Source organism: Cajanus cajan, chromosome 3 (genome assembly GCF_000230855.2).
Source record: "Cajanus cajan strain Asha chromosome 3, NIPB_CcT2T_4, whole genome shotgun sequence".
NCBI lineage: Eukaryota > Viridiplantae > Streptophyta > Magnoliopsida > Fabales > Fabaceae > Cajanus > Cajanus cajan.
This window is the reverse complement of record NC_138519.1, coordinates 61,799,859-61,824,471: the sequence shown is the minus strand read 5'-3', so window position 1 is coordinate 61,824,471 and position 24,613 is coordinate 61,799,859. Positions and strand designations below refer to the sequence as shown.

The 24,613-nt window shown below is 34.9% G+C and overlaps 1 protein-coding gene across 1 annotated transcript; it reads right to left on the bottom strand.

The window, feature by feature from the left end:
- Positions 1-15,791: 15,791 nt before the first annotated feature.
- LOC145956375 (uncharacterized) lies at positions 15,792-16,508 on the bottom strand. Its single transcript, XM_083071962.1, has one exon. It carries the CDS (start codon positions 16,506-16,508, stop codon positions 15,792-15,794), a length of 717 nt encoding a protein of 238 aa, XP_082928088.1.
- Between the last annotated feature and the right edge of the window lie 8,105 nt (positions 16,509-24,613).

Sequence of the window (24,613 nt, the reverse complement as noted above, 5' to 3'; positions counted from 1 at the left end):
AGAAACTATGACAAGTGAAATGATGAGTCAATGAAGTATGATTGTGTGGCATGCATCATGTGCATCTATGTGACGGGTACGATGTGGAGTACACTGTTAGGGAAGGCCCTCCTTATGTAACAACTTGGGGGAATCCTAGGAGATAGTGCAGTTTGGATGTCTCGATTCTGCCCGTTTATGAGCACGAGACGTAACTTGCGCAGCTTCGCTATCCTGACCAGACCTTAGCAGTACTTCCTTATAGTTAAGAGTGTATAGGTAGCTCCCTACATGTACTCCTAGACTGCCTTAGGTGTGTTGTTTAGGCAGCACACCAGTGATATGTGATATGTGACTGGTGCGACATGCATGCATTTATGAGTCGAGTCCATGACATCATTGCATGATAAATGAGTGTGCATGTGATACTGATTGTGTAAGTGTATTTTTTACATGTGATTTGTGCTTGTGACTTGTATTATGTTTGTTGTGTGTGTGTGTGATGTCTAACCTTTATTTTTGCACCTGAACCTGATTGAAATGTTTCTCACTCCCTTGTTGTTCTATGGGTATTTTATTGTGTTGCAGGTGATCATCAACATGAGGATGTTGGTGATGAGACTTAGGTTTCAGTTGGACGTGCTCTGATAGGATATGTGACATTGGGGCGTAGCTAGGCTTAGTTTAGGATTTTATTATTGTTATTTTGTTTTGAAAAAAAAAACTCATGTTTAATTTTCTTATAAATTCCACATTTGACCATGATTTAAGTTTACGAATGTGAATTCTCTACTCGTATGTTAGTGGAACCATTGCTTTAATTCTAAAGATTTTATTTAACCCAAGAATTTTTATAATTATTATATATGTATGTTGGGTAGAAGGTGTCACATTAACAACTAGATACTAGATGACAATGATCTTTGCCTCTTCCTCTATTCCAAAGGTGGTACCTACCGTAGAAATCACCACCAAGTCGTCCTCATGAGGAGGCCTGCTGCCGAAAGCTTCATTTGTGAAAGATATAGTTGGTGTCAAGGGAGATTGGGAACATGCTTGTATTGTCGTGAAAACTCGAGCATATCTCTTCCTAACCAATGATGTAGACCCTCTCCTTGAGAATTCTTTAGCGATAATGTTGAAGTCTCCTCAAACGAGAACATTATGCAGGTGAACCAGTGCTTGCCTTTGAACTTAACTCTTCAAGTTGTGATGGAGGACCATCCTTGGAGCTTCATGTGGGACCTATCAATAGGTCCATGGCTAGGAGTTTGGAAGAGGATAGGGGAGCTAACACCCCTAGAGACATGCTTCTTGTGGTTAAATGCTATTGATCATTCTCCTAAGCCTTATTAGCATAGAATTTATCTTTTATGCCTATTTTTCCATTGTCTTTAATTTTCCCATTTTTACCCTTGTATTTTGGATATCTTAGACATAGGATTTATTTTACTTATATTTTTCATTTTACCCTTGTATTTTGGGGTATTTTAGTCATAGGATTTATTTTCACTTGTATTTTCCATTTTACCCTTGTATTATAGGGTGCCTTAGATTATATGATTTTATTTTTTTGGACTAGGGTATTTATTTAGGGCCTAGACGTATTTGTTTGGTGAGCATTGGATTTATTTTTGGACTTGACAAGGCTTAGGCTCAAGTGGAGGGCACCTAGGTTGCATGGTCTTATCATGCACCTAGTTGTAGCTTAGCCAAACCCATAGATTCCATCCTTGGCCACCAAATAACCTCTAGGGTTAATTTGGGTTTCATTTGAAGTGCATTTGGCCTTGCATTTTCGGCCATGCACTCCCCAAATACAACCCTAAATGCTCCCTCCCCTATAAATACCCTAAACCATGCACCATGTAAATACTTTGGATTATATTGATATTAAGTGAGCATTTTTGCCTCAACATCTGATCCTTAGTCAATTAGGTTAACTTAGGCTAGCCTTCTCCTATATCCACCCTTGGAGAGTGGGAAACCTAGAGTGACCTCTATCTTCATCTTGGAGTGAGCCAACTTGTGAGAGCACCATACCTTCACGCCCCAAAATTCCTTTCACCATAACATCCATCTCTCTCTCTTTCCCTTGAAGACTAATCTCCCTTGGTGTGCCTATATCTTTGGGTAAAGGTGACCCTCTTCAAAGACGTCTATTTCATCCATGGAAGGGAGGGTGCCATCAAGTTGTTTCAGAATACCTAAAAACCGCACATTACTTAGAAATTGAGGCTAATGATAATTTATAAGTACATGTATTCTTAACTCACCAAAATGTGTTTCTAAGGACAAAATCATGACATACTACGTAATTTTTCAAGTTTATAGAGAGTAAAATTAAACTTGACTCAAACTAATTTGTTTCACACATAAAATAAATCAAATTGGTTTGAACTTTTTCAAATTTATGAGTGTCTAGTTCAACTTAACCCATTGAACTGATTTTAACACTTCTACTTTTAAAAGTTAAGAAAATTGTAAAAGAAATTCTAGAATATATAATAAAATTTCAAGCAAATTAAATAATGTAAGCTATGTTTGAAAAAAAAAATGCAAAATTGCAATTGGTAAGTGTTGAATAACGCAATTGGTGAGAGTTGAATAACCGCTACAAGAAATGTTACATATAATGACATACAAAAAATGTCACTATATGTACAATATATGTAATTATATATTTATTTAATATATGATTACATACATTTTTAGTGCTAATTTTAAATGAAATTTAACATATTTTATGTGTCATTATAATTTATACTCACACTTTTTAATAATATATTAATATATACTATATTTATTATACATGTAAAAATATTTTTTAATAACAATTTTTATATCATTATAAAATATATATCACTATATAATAACTTTTTTATAATAAAATAATTGAAAGCTAAAAGTTGAAAATGCAAAGTTAGTTGGAAATCGAAATAGCTGAATAATTAGCGGTTAAAAATTGTTAAAGTTAATTTACTAAATGATAAGTGTTTGGCAAGACCGTTATTTCTTTAGAGGATAAAATTATATGTTGGAATAATTAATAAAAGTAAAATGACATAAATAATATGTTTATTTGATATTTTTATGCAAATTTTAATTTTATTTATAAATCAACTGTTTTAACTATATATATTTTTAGTTTCAATTACTATATTTTATATAATGCATTCTGAATTTTATATTATATCTTAAAATATTTCTAACAAAATTAAAAAAAAAATTAACATAATACTTTAATATAAATTTATATATCTTAAAGTGTTATGCATGTTAAAATAATATCTATAATAATAGATAAATAGAATATCTTTTCTGTTAATTTTCTTTTATATTTTTAATGGGACGATTTTATCTTTTAAATTTTTATAAAAAATAAATCCATTTATTTTTACCTATAGATATGGAAACTTTTATTTTCACATTTTAATCTTTTAACCCCTTTAAAGTAATTAAATGTTACATTTTATTGTAAAATAAAAACTTCTCACAGTTTACATAATTCTCTCTCATCTCTTACTTTCCATTTCACTAGAAAATCATCTTCTCTCACCATTGTTATATACAATTGTCCTCATAATTTTTATTTTTTTTAAAAAAGAAATAGAAGCATAAAGAGTCCATTAATAATAAATAATATAAATAAACTAATGATTAAAAAAACAAAAATAATAACATGCCACATTATATAAGAAACTAAAGGAAGGAAACTTAATAAATCCTCCTATATATTTTCAATAAAATAAAAATAAATTTTAGCTAACTTTACAATTTTTTTTTGTCAAAACACTTCCTTAATTAATAATTAAAATATATGAAATAGAATTATCAACAAGTCATTGCTATGAGTGATATTAAATGGAGTTGAAAAGGAGACCCTATTAAAAATGATCAGCCAAATTCTCTAATAGAGTTTAATTATTAAAGTTGGTGGATATTTCATACCAATAATATGATTATATATATATATATATATATATATATATATGGTTGTGTGTTTGAAATAGGGTTAGTATTTTTTTCATGTTGATATATGGCCCAAATAAGTATTGAATTTAAACCTTTTTTTTTTGGGTTCTACAAAATTAAGGTTTATGTCTCACTTATTATCTATCATAGATTTTTTTTGTAGGTTTGGTCTGACCTGTCCTATTAATCTATTTAAGAGCTTATTTATATTAATAATGTTAATTAGGTTAATAACTTAATTTTTAAAAAGTTAACATATTTATTTTTAAAATATAATTTACTCAATATTAATAAAATTTAAAATTTAAATGAAATATAAGGGAAAAAGAGAATCATTTTCTATTGGAGGGACAATTTATGTTTAGTCATGTATGTTGATATACACTCACGCACAGGTCGTAAGTTTATAAATCTATAATGAAAAAAGACAATTGTATAAAAAAAATATTTTAAATATTGATAATTTGTTTTTTTTATAAATTTATTTATTTATATTTTTAATAATATATATATATATACATTAACTTTTTTTTATTATATTATACAAATAAATTGACTGACTTATCATATCTAATATGCTTTTTTATAAATTAAGCCTAATCTTTTTATACTAATAAATTTTTTTAAAAGCTTAAATTTGGCCTTAATATTAAATAAGTTAAGTTAGACTAGACTTTAAAATATCATGTCACAAGTCTTTTTTTAAAATCTTGTTTCTTCTCATCTCTATTTTACACCATGTTTTTTTATTTTTCACGCTACCATTTTTTCTCTTTTAATTATTTTTATAAAAAATAAAGTGTAATTATTTATATATATAATATTTTATATTATGTAAATTAATTGGTTTCTTTAGTATATTTATTTCACATTACAGAAACAGTTTATGTAGTGTAAATATGAAGAGTATTTTTTATAATGTAAATTTCCATTAGTTTACATTAAGAAATTAGTTTCATTGATGTAAAAGTTTGAAGGATGAGAGATGAGGGTTATGCTAATTCGACAAAGACTAATTTTTGTGAAGGATTTACATAGAAACGTAAGCAGTGTAAAGAGTGTAACGTAGTTAGTAGACTGGAACGGGGTATTCCAGATTTGGAACGGGCCGTTCCAAACTACTAAAAAAAGGGTGATTTAGTAGCCTAGAACGGGTCGTTCCCAAACTGGAACGGGCCGTTCCAAGCTACTAAATAGGCCAATGAAGCTTGGACTGGAACGGGTCGTTCCAAAATGGTCATTGTGAGTTAAATTTCCCTCCAGAACGGGCCGTTCCGATTTTAGAACGGGCCATTCTAGACATGCCAGCACGGGCCGTTCTGGTTTCAGAACGGGCCGTTCTGCATGTGAATTTTACACATAATGAAGGAGCCCAGAATGGGGCGTTCCAGATTTGGAACGGACCGTTCTGGCCAGTGCAGACTTCTATAAATAGAGGTGGTGGACAGTTGAGGAAAATGGAGGGTTTTTAGAGAGAAGTTTTAGAGAGAAGGACTCTGGATTAGGAAGCTTGCTTTGGGTGGATTGAATTCCCCGGTTGAGCTTAAGAAAGGGGATTCCGCTTCTTCTCAGTTCTTGGCTATTTTGAGCCAATCTTCAGGTAGGGAAGCTAGATTGTAAAGTTGTTGGTTGTATGATAGTTGGGAACTCATTTGGGTACTTAGGTTGATTAGTATGAGTTGTGTTATGTGATGAAAATATTGTGTGTTGCTAATATATGATTAAATATTTATTAATGATGTTGTTGGTGATGCTTTCATGATGAAAATGGAATGTAAATGAGATGCATGTTGTAGTTAAGTTGTGAAGTTGTTTACAAGTTGTGTGTTGATCTATGATATTGTTGAAGCTAGTTGAAATTAAGTTGATAAAGTTGCTATATGTTATGTGTGGACATGTATATGTTGTGAAGTGCATGATGATAATATTGTTAAGTTGTTAGAGAGGAGTTGTATGTTGCTATAAAGTTGTATGTTGTGCCATGTGTTGAAAATATATTATTTTATGATGATTGAGTTGATTGTGCTGTTTAAAGTTGAAATGAGATGTTGTGTTGTTAAAATGTGTTGTTAAATAACGTTGATGAGTTGTTGTGCTGATATACCATGTTGTTTAAGTTGAAAGTTGATTAAGATGATGAGTTGAAAAGTTATACGTTGTTTAAGTTGTTGAGTCAAGTTGTAAGTTGATTATGCTGTGATGATAAGTTGTTGATCACTAGGACTAGAGGAGATGTTTTCGAAGTTGCTCATCTCATTGTGCGGATTGAGATAGTTGTGGTGCTCTGAGAGCCCAATTTGTTGAAAACTCTCCTTGGAAAGTTGTCTCTTGGAGTGGACGTTGTGTTGTTCTCCTCTAGGACTTACTTGATCCCGTGTGTGGGCAAAGTCAAGGCACACGTGTATAAAGCGACCACGGTATAGGGGCCAGGCCGAGCCGAGCTATACCGATTACAAGCGGCCAGATGTCTATTGTTGTAAAGTTGGAAAGTTGGGGACATATGGTGAAGATATATGTCCTATGTTGAGATACATAGTACTAAGGTGATAAGTTGAAAGTTGTTTTGAAGTTGAATCCCTTAGTACTGTGTGGGCGACATGGAAATAGTCGATCCATGTCATGGTTGAATAACCAATTTGAGTAAGGTATCTAGTTAGAGATGTAGTCTTTGACTAGGTACTGGAGGGTGCGTGGTACTTGGAGGACAGTGGGTGGGCTAACTCCATATGTGGATTGGTGATACTAGCCAAGGCCGTGGTAGGCTCATACCCAAACCCTTCTGTCCTGACAGTAGTACTAGACCTCCGAGTCTAAGTGGCACACCTGAGAAATCGCCTATTGTTGTCTATACCTGGTTCTCTTTGGAGTTCCTAACGTTGTTCTATACCTGACCTGGTTGAGATAGGTCAAACGTTGGATTCGGTAGGGTTTATGCCACCTAGATTGCTCAAGCCTCAGTTGTTGGAGATCTCCGAGTTGAAATGCGTGATGACGCATAAGTTGTTGATGAGTTGATTTGTTGTTGATATGAGTTGTATATTTGTTGTTGTGTTGTTAAGCTGTGATTGTGTTGTATGTTGACCTTGTTGAGGATGATGATAGTCTTGTTATGTTGTAAGTTGAAATGATGTTAAGATGTATAGTATATATGTTGTTTGTCTCATGTGTCTAATGCGAAGATGATTATATAGTTGCGATGTTGCAAATTAAATTATTATGAGTTGTTTATTATCTCTAGCTTACCCTTGCATGTTTCCATGTGGTTTAGACTGCGATGATCATACGTTGTATGGGAGCAGGGCAGGGATAGACTGGAGATAGCTGCTAGAGGCCACATGTAACATCCCGAATTTTTCTACTAATACTACGAATAATTATTATTTATTTTTGTATTTATGAAGATTATTTCCTTATAATTATTTTAATTAATTAAATGAGTTTGATTGAATTTTGAAAGGTTTTTAATAATAATCATTTATGAAAATTATTTTGTATAATATTATTAATTATGATATTTTTGTTATAATTATTATTTGAAGAAAATCATGTTTTAAATTGTATTGATATTTTATTTTGATATATATATATATATACGTTATTTATTTATTTATTTAATAATCATTAATTTGGATTTTCATAGTTCTGGAACCGTTCCACTTTGGGAACGGGCCGTTCCAAATCAAGCATTTGTGGGTAAAATTTTAACCCAGAACGGGCCGTTCCGGATGTGATTTTAAAAGAACAAAGTTTGACTCAGAACGGGTCGTTCCACATTGAAACGGGTCGTTCCGGAAACCCCAGAACGGGCCGTTCTGGTTTTGGAACGGGCCGTTCTGGGAGAGGCTTTTGTACCTATTCCGTGTGCCCAGAATGGGCCGTTCCGGATTCGGAACGGGCCGTTCTGGCCGCGACCTGATGCCTATAAATAAAGCGTTTTGCACTCTCTAAAACTCATTTTTTTCATTTTCTAATCTTCTTCCTCCTTTCTCTCTGAAGACGAAGGGGAACCTAGAGGGGGCGACCAACAAGATTTGGCTCCTGCTTATCGAGGTAAGGGGGGGAGTGAGAAACATCGCTCTGGGTGTGGGATTGTATGCTGGGTAGTGGGATTGGCCCCCAATCCTGTGTTTGTTGTATGTCATATTTGTGTTGTATGTTTCAATTACTTAATTAATATGCGTGTATGAATAAAAACTTTGTTTAGACTATGATTGTGGAATTTGGTACTTCTATGGGTTCCTACGGGAAACCCTAAGGGAGTGCATTTATGCTTGTATGAGTAAATTAATTGTGATAATAATTATATACGTGAATTGTCTTATTTTAAATGTTTATTGAATAAATTGGAACGCTCTATGGGTTCTTGAGAGAACCCTATGAGCAGCAGGCAAAATATGAATGTTTTCTGTTTTGCTATCTGATTGCTCTATTGTATTTCTTGTTGAATATAATGTATAAATATGTGTTTAATTTATTAAATAAACAAGTTTTGATATGAATTAGAGTGCTCTGTGGGTTCCTGTGGGAACCCTATGAGAAACAGACATATTTCTAATAGTTTCTGTTTTAGCTTCTGGATGTTCTGTTGTATTCATTGTTGTATGAGATGTATGAATATATGTTTACTTTTGAAAATAAATGAGTTCTGATATGAATAAAAGTGCTCTGTGAAAATTGTGAATATGATGTGATAATGCGAATGTGATGATGAAATGTAATGATGAGATGTGATGATGAAATATAATGAGGAGATGTGATGATGAGATATGTTGAGACATGATAATGTGATATGGGAATGAGACATGAAAATGTGATATGTGTTAATGCATAGAGTCTTGTTTGACATGCATCATTTGCATAAATATTTTAAGGGTACGATATGGAATACACCGCCAGAGAAGGCCCCCTAGTGTAAAAGCTTTGGGGATTAGTCCTTGGGGATAGCTCGGTTTGGAAGTCCCAGTCTCGCCCATTGTGTGCATGGGATGTATCTTGCGCGGCTTAGCTATCTCGACGAGACTCTGGTAGTATATCCTTCTAGTGAGAGTGCGCAGAGGGTGTGACCCGGCATGTACTCCTAGACTACTCTTCGTGTATTGCTAGCGGCAATATGCCATGTGATGTTTTACTAGCGCCACATGCATGATAATGTGAAGTCCGTGTCCATGCATGTGCATCTTTATTATTAAATGATGATAAATTACTATTTGTATGACTTGGATGATTGAATAAACTATTGTTGATTGATCTATGAGGTAACTGTATTGTTTGTGTTTGGCTATCCGGGGTGCGTTCCTACACCGTGAGCCAGAGTGAGATGTTTCTCACTCCCTTCTTTTGTGTTGTTTCTCTTGTTTGATATACAGGTGATCATCAGCGTGAGGCTGAGGATGTTGGTGATGAAGCTTAGGCTTCTATGTTGTGTTTTGCTCTGATAGGACATGTGACATCGGGACATAGATATGATTAGTGTTAAGATGTTTTTATTAAATTATTTTGGAAAATTCAGTTTTATTTCTTTGTAATTTTACCGACATGTTATTTGTATTAAGTTTATGAATGTGAACTCTTTACCCTTACGTGGTTGGAAATTTGATTTTTAATGATGAAATATTATTATTTTTTTATAATTACTGTATATGTATGTTGGGGTAGAGGGTGTCACATTAAGTGGTATCAGAGCATGTCGATCCAATCGACCGTGTGTGTTATGTTCTTATCACGACTCTGTTGTGTACTCTGACTGTGTCTTGTTTGTTGTGTACTTTGGTGATGTTTTGTTTTGATGATGATGATGTTCTTCTTGTGTTGATATAGTTATTTTGTAATTAGAGGAATGATAGTCATGATAGTGTTAGCTAATACCATTATGACCGCTCTTCTTCATTCTTATGATTGCTTATTTGTTTGATACTTCTTGCTTACGTAAGAAGTAGTGGTTGAGTGATATCGCTTGTGTTGCAAGCATATGTGCGAGTAGTGATAGACAAGATATTGTGCTAATATTGTAGGAACTATTGAGGTCTTAGATTTGGGTAAGAGATTGATTTTTTTTTAGTGTATTAAGAGTTTACGACTGGTGGAATTTTTTGAAAGCTATAGTTGTAGCGAGTGAATCTAAGGATGATGTATGTTGAGAATTGGAGTTTTGGTATTTTTAAGGAGAGATTGAAGTGTCGATGATTTCTAGAGTTTGATGGTTGCATGTTGACCTTTTATGGTTTAGGTAGCATGTGAATTTTATTTTCTAAGCCTTTTGTATTCAATATGTGAATTGTTTTGGTTTGGGAGTGTAGTGGAAAGCTTGAATATGAAGTTGAGGTGTGAGTTTGGAAGGGTTGATGTATTTTGTGGCCTTAGATATATTGATACACTAATGTTGCTTGGTGTAGAGGATATTTTCGTTGCAGTTTTGTTGTGCCAGTATGAGTACCTTATTGACAGATTTAGATTTTATGGTCTTCACAAAACTTGTAGCCTTAGACGTTATCTTTCCAATGGAACTGGAATCAGGTAAAACGGAGGTCTAGAGCCCTAGTTATAGCTACTTTAGTGATCAAAGGTCTAGCTGTAAGCGCTGAGTATATCTGCTGCGGTTTTTGAGATTTTTAGCTAAGAAGATGATCTTTTTAGAATCTTATGTCTTCATAGGAGTTGTAGCTTATTCTCTTAGCTTTCATTTGAGATAGGTTTGAGATCATTTGGATGAGTAGAACTCTCTGTGTGTTATTTTCTTTGATAGTTGTTGAAAGGAGAAGTAGGCTGTAATAATGTTTTTGGGTTAGTAGGCAATGCAAGGATAATAATTGATTTTGTTAAGATGTTTTGAGGTGTTTTCATGTGGATTGAGAGGTTGTTTAAGATTGTATGATGCTATGTGGTAAGGGTTGTTCATGTACATGCTTATGGATGGTATATTTGAAGGTTTAAAGTAGGTATTCTAATATGATTTAATATGCATGTATGTTGATATGTGGATAGATGACCTTAGGGATCAATTGGTGAATGTCGTGTGGTTAGTGAGATTGACCTTAGGGTGTGGTATGATCATATTGTAGTTGAGGGTGGAGATATATTCAAGACGGTTGTATGTTAAGTTATCTAAGTATTACTATTTTATTTTATCTTATTTTATTTTATTTTATTATTATTTTTTTATTGTATGAGATAAGTTTTCTAGTTCCTGTAAATTCCAGTTGAGGTAAACATGGATCTGTCTCAGGTAGAAGTTATGTTTAAGTGGGGAGATATCTAAGCCAATTAGTGAGGTTAAGAGTTTTCTTAGATAAGCTTATTATTATAGGAGAGTTATTGAGGAAATTTCTAAGATAACATTACTTTTGACTAGGTCAACTAGGGAGAGTGTTGTCTTTGTGTGGTATAGTAAGTGTGAGAGTAGTTTCCAAACTCTTAAGGAAAGATTGATTAATGTTAATACTACTAGATTTAGTAAGTTTTTTGTGGTATATAGTGGTGCTTCTAGGATGAGTTTGGGCAGAGTGCATGTTGATGCAAGAAGGAATGGTAGTAGCTTATGCTTCTAGGAAATTAAGAATTCATGAGAGGAATTACCTTACCCATGACCTTGAGTTAGTAGTTATGATATTTACACTAAGATTTGGAGACACTACCTATATGATTCTAAACTTGAGGTATTTAGTGATCGTTAGAGCCTTAAATATCTTTTGACCAAAGGATATAGTTGGAATTTCTTAAGGACTAGGATTTTAATCTCAGTTGCTATCTAGGTAAAGGCAATGTGGTGATAGATGTCTTGAGTAGGATGATCTTTCATCTATCATTTTGATGATTTAAAGGTTAAATTTGATTGAAGAGTTTAGAGATTTAAGCTTGATTTGTGAGCTTACCCTTAGAAGCATTGAATTGAGTATGTCGAAAGTGACTAGTAAATTAATGGATGAGATTAGAGGAGCCTAAGAGTTAGATCCTTTCTTAGTGAACCAAGTGGATAGAGGATTGGTAAGGCTATAGATAACCCTTTTCGAGTGGAAGTTGATGGTGTTTTGTGGTTTGAGGATAGAATCTATGTGCCTAATAATCCCGAATTAAGGAAGATGATCTTTGAAAAAGAAAATAAGAGTACTCTTAGTATTCACTTAGGAGCTATTAAGATGGATTAGGACCTTAGGAGGATGTATGAGAGTGACGTAGCGGAAGCGTGGTGGTCTAAGGTGAAGAGAGGAACAGGGAAAGTTGTGGACTCGTGTGTAGTATTCCAGAAGTCAAATGCAGGAGACATATCCATTTTTATTTGCTTCAAGTAATTTCGGGGACGAAATTTTTAAAAGGAGGAGAGAATTGTAACATCCCGAATTTTTCTACTAATACTACGAATAATTATTATTTATTTTTGTATTTATGAAGATTATTTCCTTATAATTATTTTGATTAATTAAATGAGTTTGATTGAATTTTTAAAAGTTTTTAATAATAATCATTTATGAAAATTATTTTGTATAATATTATTAATTATGATATTTTTGTTATAATTATTATTTGAAGAAAATCATGTTTTAAATTGTATTGATATTTTATTTTGATATATATATATATACGTTATTTATTTATTTATTTAATAATCAGTAATTTGGATTTTCATAGTTCTGGAACGGGCCGTTCCACTTTGGGAACGGGCCGTTCCAAATCAAGCATTCGTGGGTAAAATTTTAACCCAGAACGGGCCGTTCCACTTTAGGAACGGGCCGTTCCGGATGTGATTTTAAAAGAACAAAGTTTGACTCAGAACGGGCCGTTCCACATTGAAACGGGTCGTTCCGGAAACCCCAGAACGGGCCGTTCTGGTTTTGGAACGGGCCGTTCTGGGAGAGGCTTTTGTACCTATTCCGTGTGCCCAGAACGGGCCGTTCCGGATTCGGAACGGGCCGTTCTAGCCGCGACCTGATGCCTATAAATAAAGCGTTTTGCACTCTCTAAAACTCATTTTTTTCATTTTCTAATCTTCTTCCTCCTTTCTCTCTGAAGACGAAGGGGAACCTAGAGGGGGCGACCAACAAGATTCGGCTCCTGCTTATCGAGGTAAGGGGGGAGTGAGAAATATCGCTCTGGGTGTGGGATTGTATGCTGGGTAGTGGGATTGGCCCCCAATCCTGTGTTTGTTGTATGTCATATTTGTGTTGTATGTTTCAATTACTTAATTAATATGCGTGTATGAATAAAAACTTTGTTTAGACTATGATTGTGGAATTTGGTACTTCTATGGGTTCCTACGGGAAACTCTAAGGGAGTGCATTGATGCTTGTATGAGTAAATTAATTGTGATAATAATTATATACGTGAATTGTCTTATTTTAAATGTTTATTGCATAAATTGGAACGCTCTATGGGTTCTTGAGAGAACCCTATGAGCAGCAGGCAAAATATGAATGTTTTCTGTTTTGCTATCTGATTGCTCTATTGTATTTCTTGTTGAATATAATGTATAAATATGTGTTTAATTTATTAAATAAACAAGTTTTGATATGAATTAGAGTGCTCTGTGGGTTCCTGTGGGAACCCTATGAGAAACAGACATATTTCTAATAGTTTCTGTTTTAGCTTCTGGTTGTTCTGTTGTATTCATTGTTGTATGAGATGTATGAATATATGTTTACTTTTGCAAATAAATGAGTTCTGATATGAATAAAAGTGCTCTGTGAAAATTGTGAATATGATGTGATAATGCGAATGTGATGATGAAATGTAATGATGAGATGTGATGATGAAATATAATGAGGAGATGTGATGATGAGATATGTTGAGACACGATAATGTGATATGGGAATGAGACATGAAAATGTGATATGTGTTAATGCATAGAGTCTTGTTTGACATGCATCATTTGCATAAATATTTTAAGGGTACGATATGGAATACACCGCCAGAGAAGGCCCCCTAGTGTAAAAGCTTTGGGGATTAGTCCTTGGGGATAGCTCGGTTTGGAAGTCCCAGTCTCGCCCATTGTGTGCATGGGATGTATCTTGCGCGGCTTAGCTATCTCGACGAGACTCTGGTAGTATATCCTTCTAGTGAGAGTGCGCAGAGGGTGTGACCCGGCATGTACTCCTAGACTACTCTTCGTGTATTGCTAGCGGCAATATGCCATGTGATGTTTTACTAGCGCCACATGCATGATAATGTGAAGTCCGTGTCCATGCATGTGCATCTTTATTATTAAATGATGATAAATTACTATTTGTATGACTTGGATGATTGAATAAACTATTGTTGATTGATCTATGAGGTAACTGTATTGTTTGTGTTTGGCTATCCGGTGTGCGTTCCTACACCGTGAGCCAGAGTGAGATGTCTCTCACTCCCTTCTTTTGTGTTGTTTCTCTTGTTTGATATACAGGTGATCATCAGCGTGAGGCTGAGGATGTTGGTGATGAAGCTTAGGCTTCTATGTTGGGTTTTGCTCTGATAGGACATGTGACATCGGGACATAGATATGATTAGTGTTAAGATGTTTTTATTAAATTATTTTAGAAAATTCAGTTTTATTTCTTTGTAAATTTACCGACATGTTATTTGTATTAAGTTTATGAATGTGAACTCTTTACCCTTACGTGGTTGGAAATTTGATTTTTAATGATGAAATATTATTATTTTTTATAATTACTGTATATGTATGTTGGGGTAGAGGGGGTCACACCACAGGAGGTGCCTTGAGATGAATTTTTTTTTTGGTAGGCTACCTTATAGTAGTATATTTTTTGTTGTATATAATTGGTTGACGTTGGTTGCTTGATTAATAACTTGTGTTGTAAATATTTTATTATACTATTTTAGTATATATATTTCAGCAGTGTAGTGTTGTTCGTAGTGTGACGACCGGGATGGGTCGTTACAAAGAGAGAAAAAAAAAGTGGTGAGAAAAAGGAAAATAAACATATATTAGAATTAATGGTATTTTTTCGTAAAAAAAATTAACGGTATTCTATAAAATAACCTCTCAATATATATCAAGTATTCTAATTATTAATTATTATATTTTCATTTTTTATTTAATGTATTGTTTTATTTAATTTTATTTTTGTTTGATGTTTATTAAAAATAAAAAGTCAATACTTAGAATTAAAATTAATTTTTTCATAAATTATGATTTATTATTATAGAGAGGAAATTCAGCCCCTACTCAATATCTCATATTCCAAATCAAATTTCAATGGTTTAACTGTTGAATTAAATTTTCTTAATATATAAGTCAAATTTACAAATTTTTAAAGATTTAAAAATTATTTGATATTTCATTTCATTAATCCAACTCTACAACCTCATGTACGAAAGCCGATGCCTTATGCCAAACCACATACTCTACTAAGTTAGAGGCTCCCAAGCCTACCAAGGCATGAGCCTACCAAGGCATGAGCCATCTTATTTATCTATGGAGGAATCCACCTAAGAGAAATTTTCCAATGCTATGATAATAATTCTTTTGGGATTTGAATAATGTCTACATAATCCTTCCACCTCTCAATGCTACCCAAGGACGATTCGCAAGCTTCAATCACCTCAACACAATCCATTTCACAAATAATTTGTCTAAGCCCCACATTCCAACAGAGCGATAATCCTTCTACCATCGCTATTAATTTTGCTTTAAATGGGTTTCCCATACGGCAGAATTTGCAAAGCCAAAAAACCACCTACCCACGCAATCTCTAATTACACTCCCAATGCCCATCAACCTAGTATTAGGTCACCAACTGCCATCTGTGTTTAACACTAGGATGCTTAAGGGCCACCCAAGATGCATGTTCCACCCATAATTTGCATTGTTTTAAGAGCACCGTATTTGTAGCCACATTTGCATTGATCTAACGCACCACGTAAGGAACTGTCCAACGGGTAGTACTCAACACCATCGTGTTTTGGAGTCTCCATACCCACCAAGCCGTCAAAGAAAGTCTCACTGCTCGTGGGTGGAAAATAAGAGACTTGATCCAAGACATGATGCAATTCATAGAAGGGAAATCAGTAGGGGTATCTCCTTCCATCTCCCAAACATTAAACGATATCGAGCAGTCGTAGAGAGCATATAGCCCATCTTCACGAGAATGGTTACAACGAGGACATGATTCTGTCGTATAGATATGGCAGCGAAAACGTTTGCTATTGGTGGGGAGGGCATCATGGAACCCTTGCCACAAGAAGATTTTGATCTTCGTTGAAATTTCGAGACTCCAAAGCTTCTTATAAATGGAGAAGGATCCGAACTGTGAGGGAATAGAAAGTGGAAACCAAAATGCTGTAGAGTAACAACCTGACGCCGTGCCAGCCCATGAAAAAGAGTCTTGGTCGCCATTAAGAATTGAGGGAATCTGGATATGGCAGATTCGTTCCTTCCACATCGGAGGTAACGAAGTAACAAGGATGTCTAAGCACCAAGAACCTTGTGACCAACAATCAGATACCCTTATATGGGAGTCACTTATATGTACGTAAGGCACTACTTGACTCAAGATACCCGTCCCAAGCCAATTGTCAAACCAGAGTGAGGAGTTACCAGCACCAAGATTCACTTTATAACCCATATGAAGGGATTGAAAAGCTCAAATGATGCTTTTCCACACATAGGTGGAACCAGGTTTCTCTACAACTTGCCATAAAGTCTCATGTTGCAGATATTTTGAGCGAAATATCTGCACCCAAGACTTCTCAGGAGAATGCAATAAATCCCAAACTAACTTCTCGAGGAGCACTATATTTGCTTGTCTAGCATCCTAAATGCCTAATCTGCCTCTATCCCTTGGGAGAGTGATTAACCCCAATTGGTTAAAGACTAGTAATGATTCCCTACATTATTTGACCACAATAAAGATCTATTCATCTGGTCTAATGCTCCACAAATAGTTGTTGGTAACCAGAGTGTCTGCATAGTGTAACTTGGAATGGCTGATATGATCGAACGAGTCAGGCATAACCTCTTTGCTTTATTAAGCAACTTGCTCTTCCAAGAGTTTACACACTCCCTCACACGATCAATAATGAATTGGAAATCAGCTAACTTGGCCCGCCCTTTAATCATTGGAATGCTAAGGTACTTGTCGATTCTAGAAGTACTCAAAATTTGTAAAATGGTTTGAAGATCATCCACCCTGTTATTGTCAACCTTCTTGGAAGCCACAAAGAAAGACTTGATCAAACTTACTTTTAACCCAGATGCATCACAAAAGCTATTCAAAGTTGCATAAATCAAACGCGCTTGATCCAAAGAGGCCTGGCCAAAGAAAAGAATATCATCTGCAAAAAAATGATGTGTTATAGGTATACAATTTCTGGATATCAGAATAGGCCTCTAGACATGTTCCTCTTGCAGCACTTGAGTCCTCAAGGCTAGACACTCCATGCACAACACAAAGAGGTACAGCGACAATGGGTCACCTTGGCATAACCCCCTTGACGGTGCAAAGGGTTCAAGTTTGTTGCCATTCCATATGAGCAAAAAGGTAGCTTTGGAGACACTCCACATGATCAAGTGCATTATCCTAGGAGGAAAGCCAAACTTCACCAGAGTTAGCCTTAGAAAGTCCCAACTTATGTTGTCATAGGCCTTCTCAAGTATACTATTGTCAATGGTACCATGACCTAGTAAGAAACTACCCTAAAAAGGCCCAATTAGATCTAAGGGGAAGGGTCATAGACGAGATACCAAGACCTTCAAGATAACCTTGTAGGCCATATTACAAAGGCTAATTGGTTGAAACTCCTTCAAGTACACTGGATTGTCAACCTTTGGTATGAGAACCACTAATGTTTCAAGTAATGCAAGATTAGAAGCTCCATTCTAGAATGCACCTGCTATCAACTTCCATAGCTCTTCTCCCACAATTGGCAAGTATTGTTTATAGAAGAAGGGTTGGAAACCATCAGAGCCAGTAGTAGAGAAGGATTTCATAGACATTTCATAGACATGATAGACCTGCGAACCTTTTCTCGAGTGACTGGTGTAATATTATGAAACTTTTGATACAATATTATAAATTTTCTTATCATTATCTTATTCTTAAAATAATATTTTTTAAATTTTAGTTACCATATTTAAAATAAATAGATAAATACTGATGTTTTATTTTTGATACCTTATAAAATTTTATATTTCCAGTAGACTAAAAAAATGTATAATATTCAATTATATTATAAATAATTATAATATTTTAATTATTATAATTACATGTGAAATAAATTAGATATATTATAATTTATATAATAACATATACATATAAAATGGAATGGTTCAATGGCTTGTTCAGTGGTGCATAAGAACCACAAGTTACAGGTCAGGGAATGGGAAAATTTAAGAAACACGGAATGTGTGGTAGCATTGAACGAGAATGGAAAAATTGTGAGAGAAAGGAAAAATTGTGAGAAAGAGGAAGGAGTGAAATTTTACTTGGTTTTTTTTACACTAAGGTAAGGGGGATGAGACCTTTATCTATTTAAATTTTACATGATATTGTGTTTGTTTATTTTATGTTATATTTATATGTATATACTTAGTGAGGTGTCCCTAACCTCATTTACTTGCTAAATCTATGATACTTTTTACTCTAAATAATTAATAAGGTGTTGTTTGTTTATGTTGTTTAATTATTTTATGACATTTTTCACTGTCATTTAATAACTTAATATCCTTTAATACATTCCATTTTTGTAAACTATATTATATTAAATTTTAAATAATTAAAAATGTTTAAACTTATTTAGCTTAATTATTTTGTATTAATTGTAACTATAATATAGTTTTGTTAAAATATCGTAAGCTTATCTTCTTGCTATTTCTTCATGTATTATAAATTATAAAGATAAATATTATTCTATGACCATAAGAATGAAAGTTTGAATTAATTTGTAGTTAGAGGTCTATCTTGGGGATTTAAATGAGTAAAACTTAAGGTGAAATAACTTTTAGTTATTTGTTATTATAATGCTCATTTATCCTGACTAGTCACTACAAGTATAATTCAAATTTTTATATCAAGAAAAATTAATATATATTTATTAGTATTAGTTAAAAAAAATATTTCTATGCATATTGTTTAATTGTTGATATTTATTAGATAATTGTTCTCACTCCTTATTTTTCTTTGTTTAAAATATTTAATTAATTATAATAAAAAATATAGATGGATCTACCGACAATACCCGACCATTTTCCTTCTATCATATCAGCAATATTTTTTGGAACCACTTGGAGTGTGGATGTTGTCGCTAATTTGGTTACTTTCCAAGGAGTGGCACTGTTAACTTTCACATTTTCTCCGACTCAGGAAATCCCTACGATTATTAATGGACCAATAGTAGTTACCTTTTTCCTACCTCTGGCCAACCACGTTAATCCTATAGTAAACTTTTATCAACCTAATATATAAATATTGTAATAGAAGTGGAAAAATAAATAATGTGTAAACTAGTATGATATTGTAAATATTCTTATAATAGTTTGTAATGTAATTATAAGCTAACTATATGTAAACAAGTTCACAAAATATTCTTTGTTTTTGTGTAAAATATTATTAATGATATAATTGTGATATTAATATACAAAAAAAAATATTTAATATTTTATAATTAGGGGTTACAACTAGGGCAAGAAGCATTGACATAACTTCCCTTGCAAGCTGAGGAGGAGTCCCATACTGGAATTATGAAATAGGAGGTAGCATCTTAGAAGAAAAGAGTTGGGTAAAGAAGCAAAGAGCCTTAACCTGGAGTAAGGATGGGTCAGTCTGCCATGTTCCATCGAGAAAGAAAAGACCCCAAATCTTATTTCTTCTTATCCTTGATAACGTTTGGGCATGGAAAAATTTGGAGTTCCGATCACCAAATTTGACCCACTTCTCTCTGGAGTTTTGGAACCACAATAATTCTTCCTGAAGGGAAACTTCATTAAGTTCCACTTGTAGAGTCTTCTCCAATCTCACTAGACTCTCAGACCCAACACGCTCAAGCTCCAGTTGCACTCTATGTAGACATGCAAGAACTGTCCTTTTCTTTTTCATAATGTTCCCAAATACTTGTTTGTTAAAGATAAGAGCATCTTGTTTGACAACATTGAGGCCATTGATCAGATTGGGAGTTCCATGAGCCCAAGCATCACGCACAACTTTCTCAAAGCCATGATGGGTGGCCCAGGCAGCTTGAAAACGAAATGGCTCCTCCCTCTCTTCATTGGAAGACCCTCACAACGAATCAGTTGAGGGTAGTGATCGGAGTACACTTTACAGATATTCTCCAGAAATACCTCTAGAAATAACTTTTGCCAATTTGTAGTTGCGAGGGTACGATCCAACTACTTGGCCATGTTCGACCCTAGTTGGTTACGGAACCACGTAAAAATTTGTTCCTTTTGGCCCCAAAGTCCATCAAAGAGCATTCATCAAAAACCTGAAGTAATTCAGCTGCACGTGAATAAGAGAACTGACCACCCCTACACTTAGAGGGCGATAGAACCTCATTGAAATCTCCAAAAATGAGCCATGGTTCATCTACCAAATAATGCAATCCTCAGATGTGGTCCTACCTACATTTTTTGGCAGTGTGTTGAGGACTTGGCTAAACCACACCCATGGTCCACCAGCACCCAAATACCACTAGCATGGCTCGAAGCAGCCACTTGAAAATGCAAGTCAAAGTTTAATTTTGACCAAAACGAAGCCACTATTGAGAAGTGATAGTGAGTTTCTAGTAGCACACAAATGGATGGTTGATACACTAGTACAAAAGAGGTATTTCACGTCGGTTGTTTTGAGCTTTTTACGTCGGAATAACTTACCGACATTAAAACGAGAGACGTAAAATTTACGTCGGCATTGTAAAATCGACGTAAATTTACGTCGAACATATAGAGGTCCGACGTATAAAAGAGAACGGGCCGTTCTGCTTGTTCCAGATGCAGAAGAAATGAGACGGTCCAGAAAAGGAAGAAAAGGAAGAAAAGGAAGAAAAGGAAGAAAAGGAAATAGGGAAAAGGAAATGAAAAATACATAAAAAAAAGGGAAAAGGAAATGTAACGTTCTCACAAACGTTAGCCTGAATGTTTTAGCTCCAAAAGGCGCAAGAAAAAGGCGCAGATCTGCAAAATATTCGAAGGCTTTAAGCGGAGAGAACAACAAAGCTAGCTCTAAAAGGCGCAAGCAAAAGGCCAGATCTGCAAAATATTCGAAGGTTTTAGGCGGAGAGAACAACAAGGCTACCAACTTATAGCACGTTATTTAAAGAATGTGAAACCTTTTTTACGTCGGATATAATAAGGTCCGACGTAAAATGTAAAATTTACGTTGGACATTAATAGCTCCGACGTAAATTGTACATTTTACGTCGGACCTTAATAAGTCCGACGTAAAAAAGTCCATAAATATTACAAAAATACCACCGCGTCTTTTTTACGTAGCTTTTTTGTTAACCGACGAGAAAATAGTGACGTAAAAGGCTATTTTTCTACTAGTGATACATCTTAATCAACTCCTGTGTACGATAATGCCCTTTTGCATTGACCACACCCCTAATGTTCCAACAAAATATATTGATGTGATCCATAACAGGTCAACCTAGCTGGAACAAAAAATGGTGCCTGGTCAAACTGCTATAGCCACCTCTTCTCCAGAGGTGGTGAAAAATTCATCTATTGGTGATGCAGACTCCTCCTCTTCTTGCATGACTTGATCAGGTTTCTCATCTTCACAACTAAACATTCTGCCTTGCGTATGTGTAAAAGGGAGGATGGATTTGATAGGAGGAAGTGTTTTCTATGCACTAGTGGAAAATTAGTATATTACGTCACCTCTTTAATGTCGGAAATATGAAAATCTGACGTAAAAAAGACACGGTGGCATTTTTATAATTTTCGCAAACTTTTTTACGTCGGACCTAGTATGGTATGACGTAAAAAGTCAAATCTACGTCGGATGTATGTTGTGTCCGACGTAGATTTGACATTTTACGTTGGACCCTATCAGGTCCGACGTAAAAAAAGGACGCGAAATTGAATAAGAGAGTGCGAGACACACCGCGCGCATTCACTCTTCATCACTTTTCATTTTTTTTCTCTGTAAACCCTCTCCCTCTCCTTTGTTATTGAATCGTTTTTTTTGTCTTTTGCAGAAGGGTGAACTCTTTGTTACTCATTCGCACACTGTTGCAGCTCATCAGGTATGAATCAAGGTTTTGTTAACACTTTTTTGCTTCGCATTGCTATTGTGGCTATCTGTTCTATTCGATTTTTTGGTTGTTTTATTTGTATAGGTCGTTGGCCTTTTCTTTTGGGTTGTTCTACGAAGCAGAACGGTCTGTTCTACTTGCAGAACGACCTGTTCTCCTTGCAGAACGGGCCGTTTTGGATGGAGAACGGGTCGTTCTGTTTGCATTCTTATGTTTTTTTTACTACTTTTTTACGTCGGATTTTGGTAATGTCCGACGTAAATTTCCGTTGGTTTTACAAGGCCGACGTAAATTTACGTCTCCCGCATTTACGTCGGTATTTTTTCTGACGTAAAAAGCTCAAAATATCCGACGTGGAATACCTCTTTTGTACTAGTGATGACCTTTTGGGCCATATTGTACCATCCTTAACTGATCTTGCTGCGATGATGGGGGATCCATAGAGTGACCCATTTCTTCTCAACCCTAGGGCTACCATATGTTGGTTTGTATCCATGTGGTTTGGTGGGCCCATGGTTGTGTGTGGTTTACTATTATTCAACAGTAACCTAACTGTTGATTGGTAGGGAGGTGAACGAGACTTTAATGGGGGCCACGAGGAATATTTGCACGAGAAATATTCTCTACATGATTAGTATTTATGCATGGATGGGGCTTCCTTGAGTTACGTTTAACAATTAACATGCGAAGAGGAAGGAATATTCTCCATGTTATTAGGCTCAAATTCTGGCGCCATATCAATTTTTAGATTCCCATTCGAGCTCGTTCGATCTAGGTTATCCCCATTGGGCTCCGTCGCCGTTTCACTCACAGGTTAAGGAGGAACAACGTCTAGTTTAGGCTTCGATTAGTTTCGGGCCACGTGACCATAATAGCCTCAATGAGCACATAACAGGTGGAGTCCTCCGTATTCCACATTATACCAGACATTATTAAGACAGAACTTTCCAACAATTGCCTTGTCAAGATCAACCTCGACACAAACCCTTGCAAAATGTCTCCGTGTCATCTTCAAGGTGTTGAGGTCAACCTTTATAGGCCTCCCATGGTTTTAAATTGCGGACTGCAACACGTGTTGCGGCCGCAATATTGCTGTTGCGGCCTTGTCCGCAACGGCATCAGACTGCAATTGCGATGATACTGGAAATCACACATTTTTTCGCAACGTAAAGGTGTTGCGTCCGCAACACATCTGCAATGTACCGCAATACATCCGCAATACGATAAATTGATACTATAATTTTAAAATAAATTAAATTATTCATTAAAATAATAGAATATTTAAAAAAAAAGAATTAAAATGTATAAATCCTTAAAAATAAAATATATATTGATAATTTAAATTTTTTATATTTAGTGAAAATAATTAATAATCTCACACCGCAACAGCCGCAATCCGCATCGCAATACCCGCAATACCCGCAACCGCAGTAACTGCAACCGCGACCGCAACCGCAATTTAAAACCATGAGGCCTCCTAAGTTTCAAAGCTATTGTGAGCAACACACTCTCATCATAGAAAACCAAACCCAACCTTGGAAAGCTCACCCATACCAATGTGTTATCCACCCATACCTCTACCGCCACAAATTTTGGGGACCAAGGACGAAGTAGTGGTCAAAAATCATCCATGGGCCACCATTAACAACATGTTCTTTATGCACTTCAACATATCAAACTTTACCATGAAGTACTTGTTGTGATATATGTCCAAGAGGTCAAATCCTCCCTGAGGCTTCCGAATGTCGTGCCTCAGGGAGGATTTGACCTCTTGGACATATATGCAACTTTTCATGATATTCGACACAAACATAGCAAAATTTTCACCACAAAAAAATTAACATGGCCACCGAGATAAGTTGATACTAATTTAGGATCAGCTATGCAATAATGTCATGTAGTTGACCATAGAACTCCAACAACACGTAAGACCATAACCCCAATCTTAGTCTAGAAAACGTGTTTTGCTCTGAGAGTTGCTTTCGCTTTTCCTCTTCTGACTCTTTCACCGAGCCAGAGCTTCCTAAAACCGCTAAAAGTTTTTACTGGCCATTATAATAAATCTGAGTACTATCCTTTTTTGATTTTAAACTGTACATGGATTGAAGACTCATGCCCCCGACTTTGTTTGATATTTATTTATCTGATGTTTCAGGGACCTTTCATATAAGGCAGCAATTTTATTCTTCTTAGTTTCTGTTTGTTTTATTTTCCTACTCATAAGGTGCTTCATGCTTCTTTAAATATTTGAATGAATAATTAAATTTATCATTCATATCCTTAAATTTTCATCATAGCAACAAAGAGAAGAAAATACAAATATTAAGGGAAAGAAGAACTAAAAGAATTTCCCACTTAGGAATTGTTACATAGATCCAATGACATTTATATTATCACACAGCAAGCCATGTAAATCAACACCATTGGTTCCTCTGCATCCCTTTTGTACATGTCAAGGTTTTTCTCATGTCATAGCCTA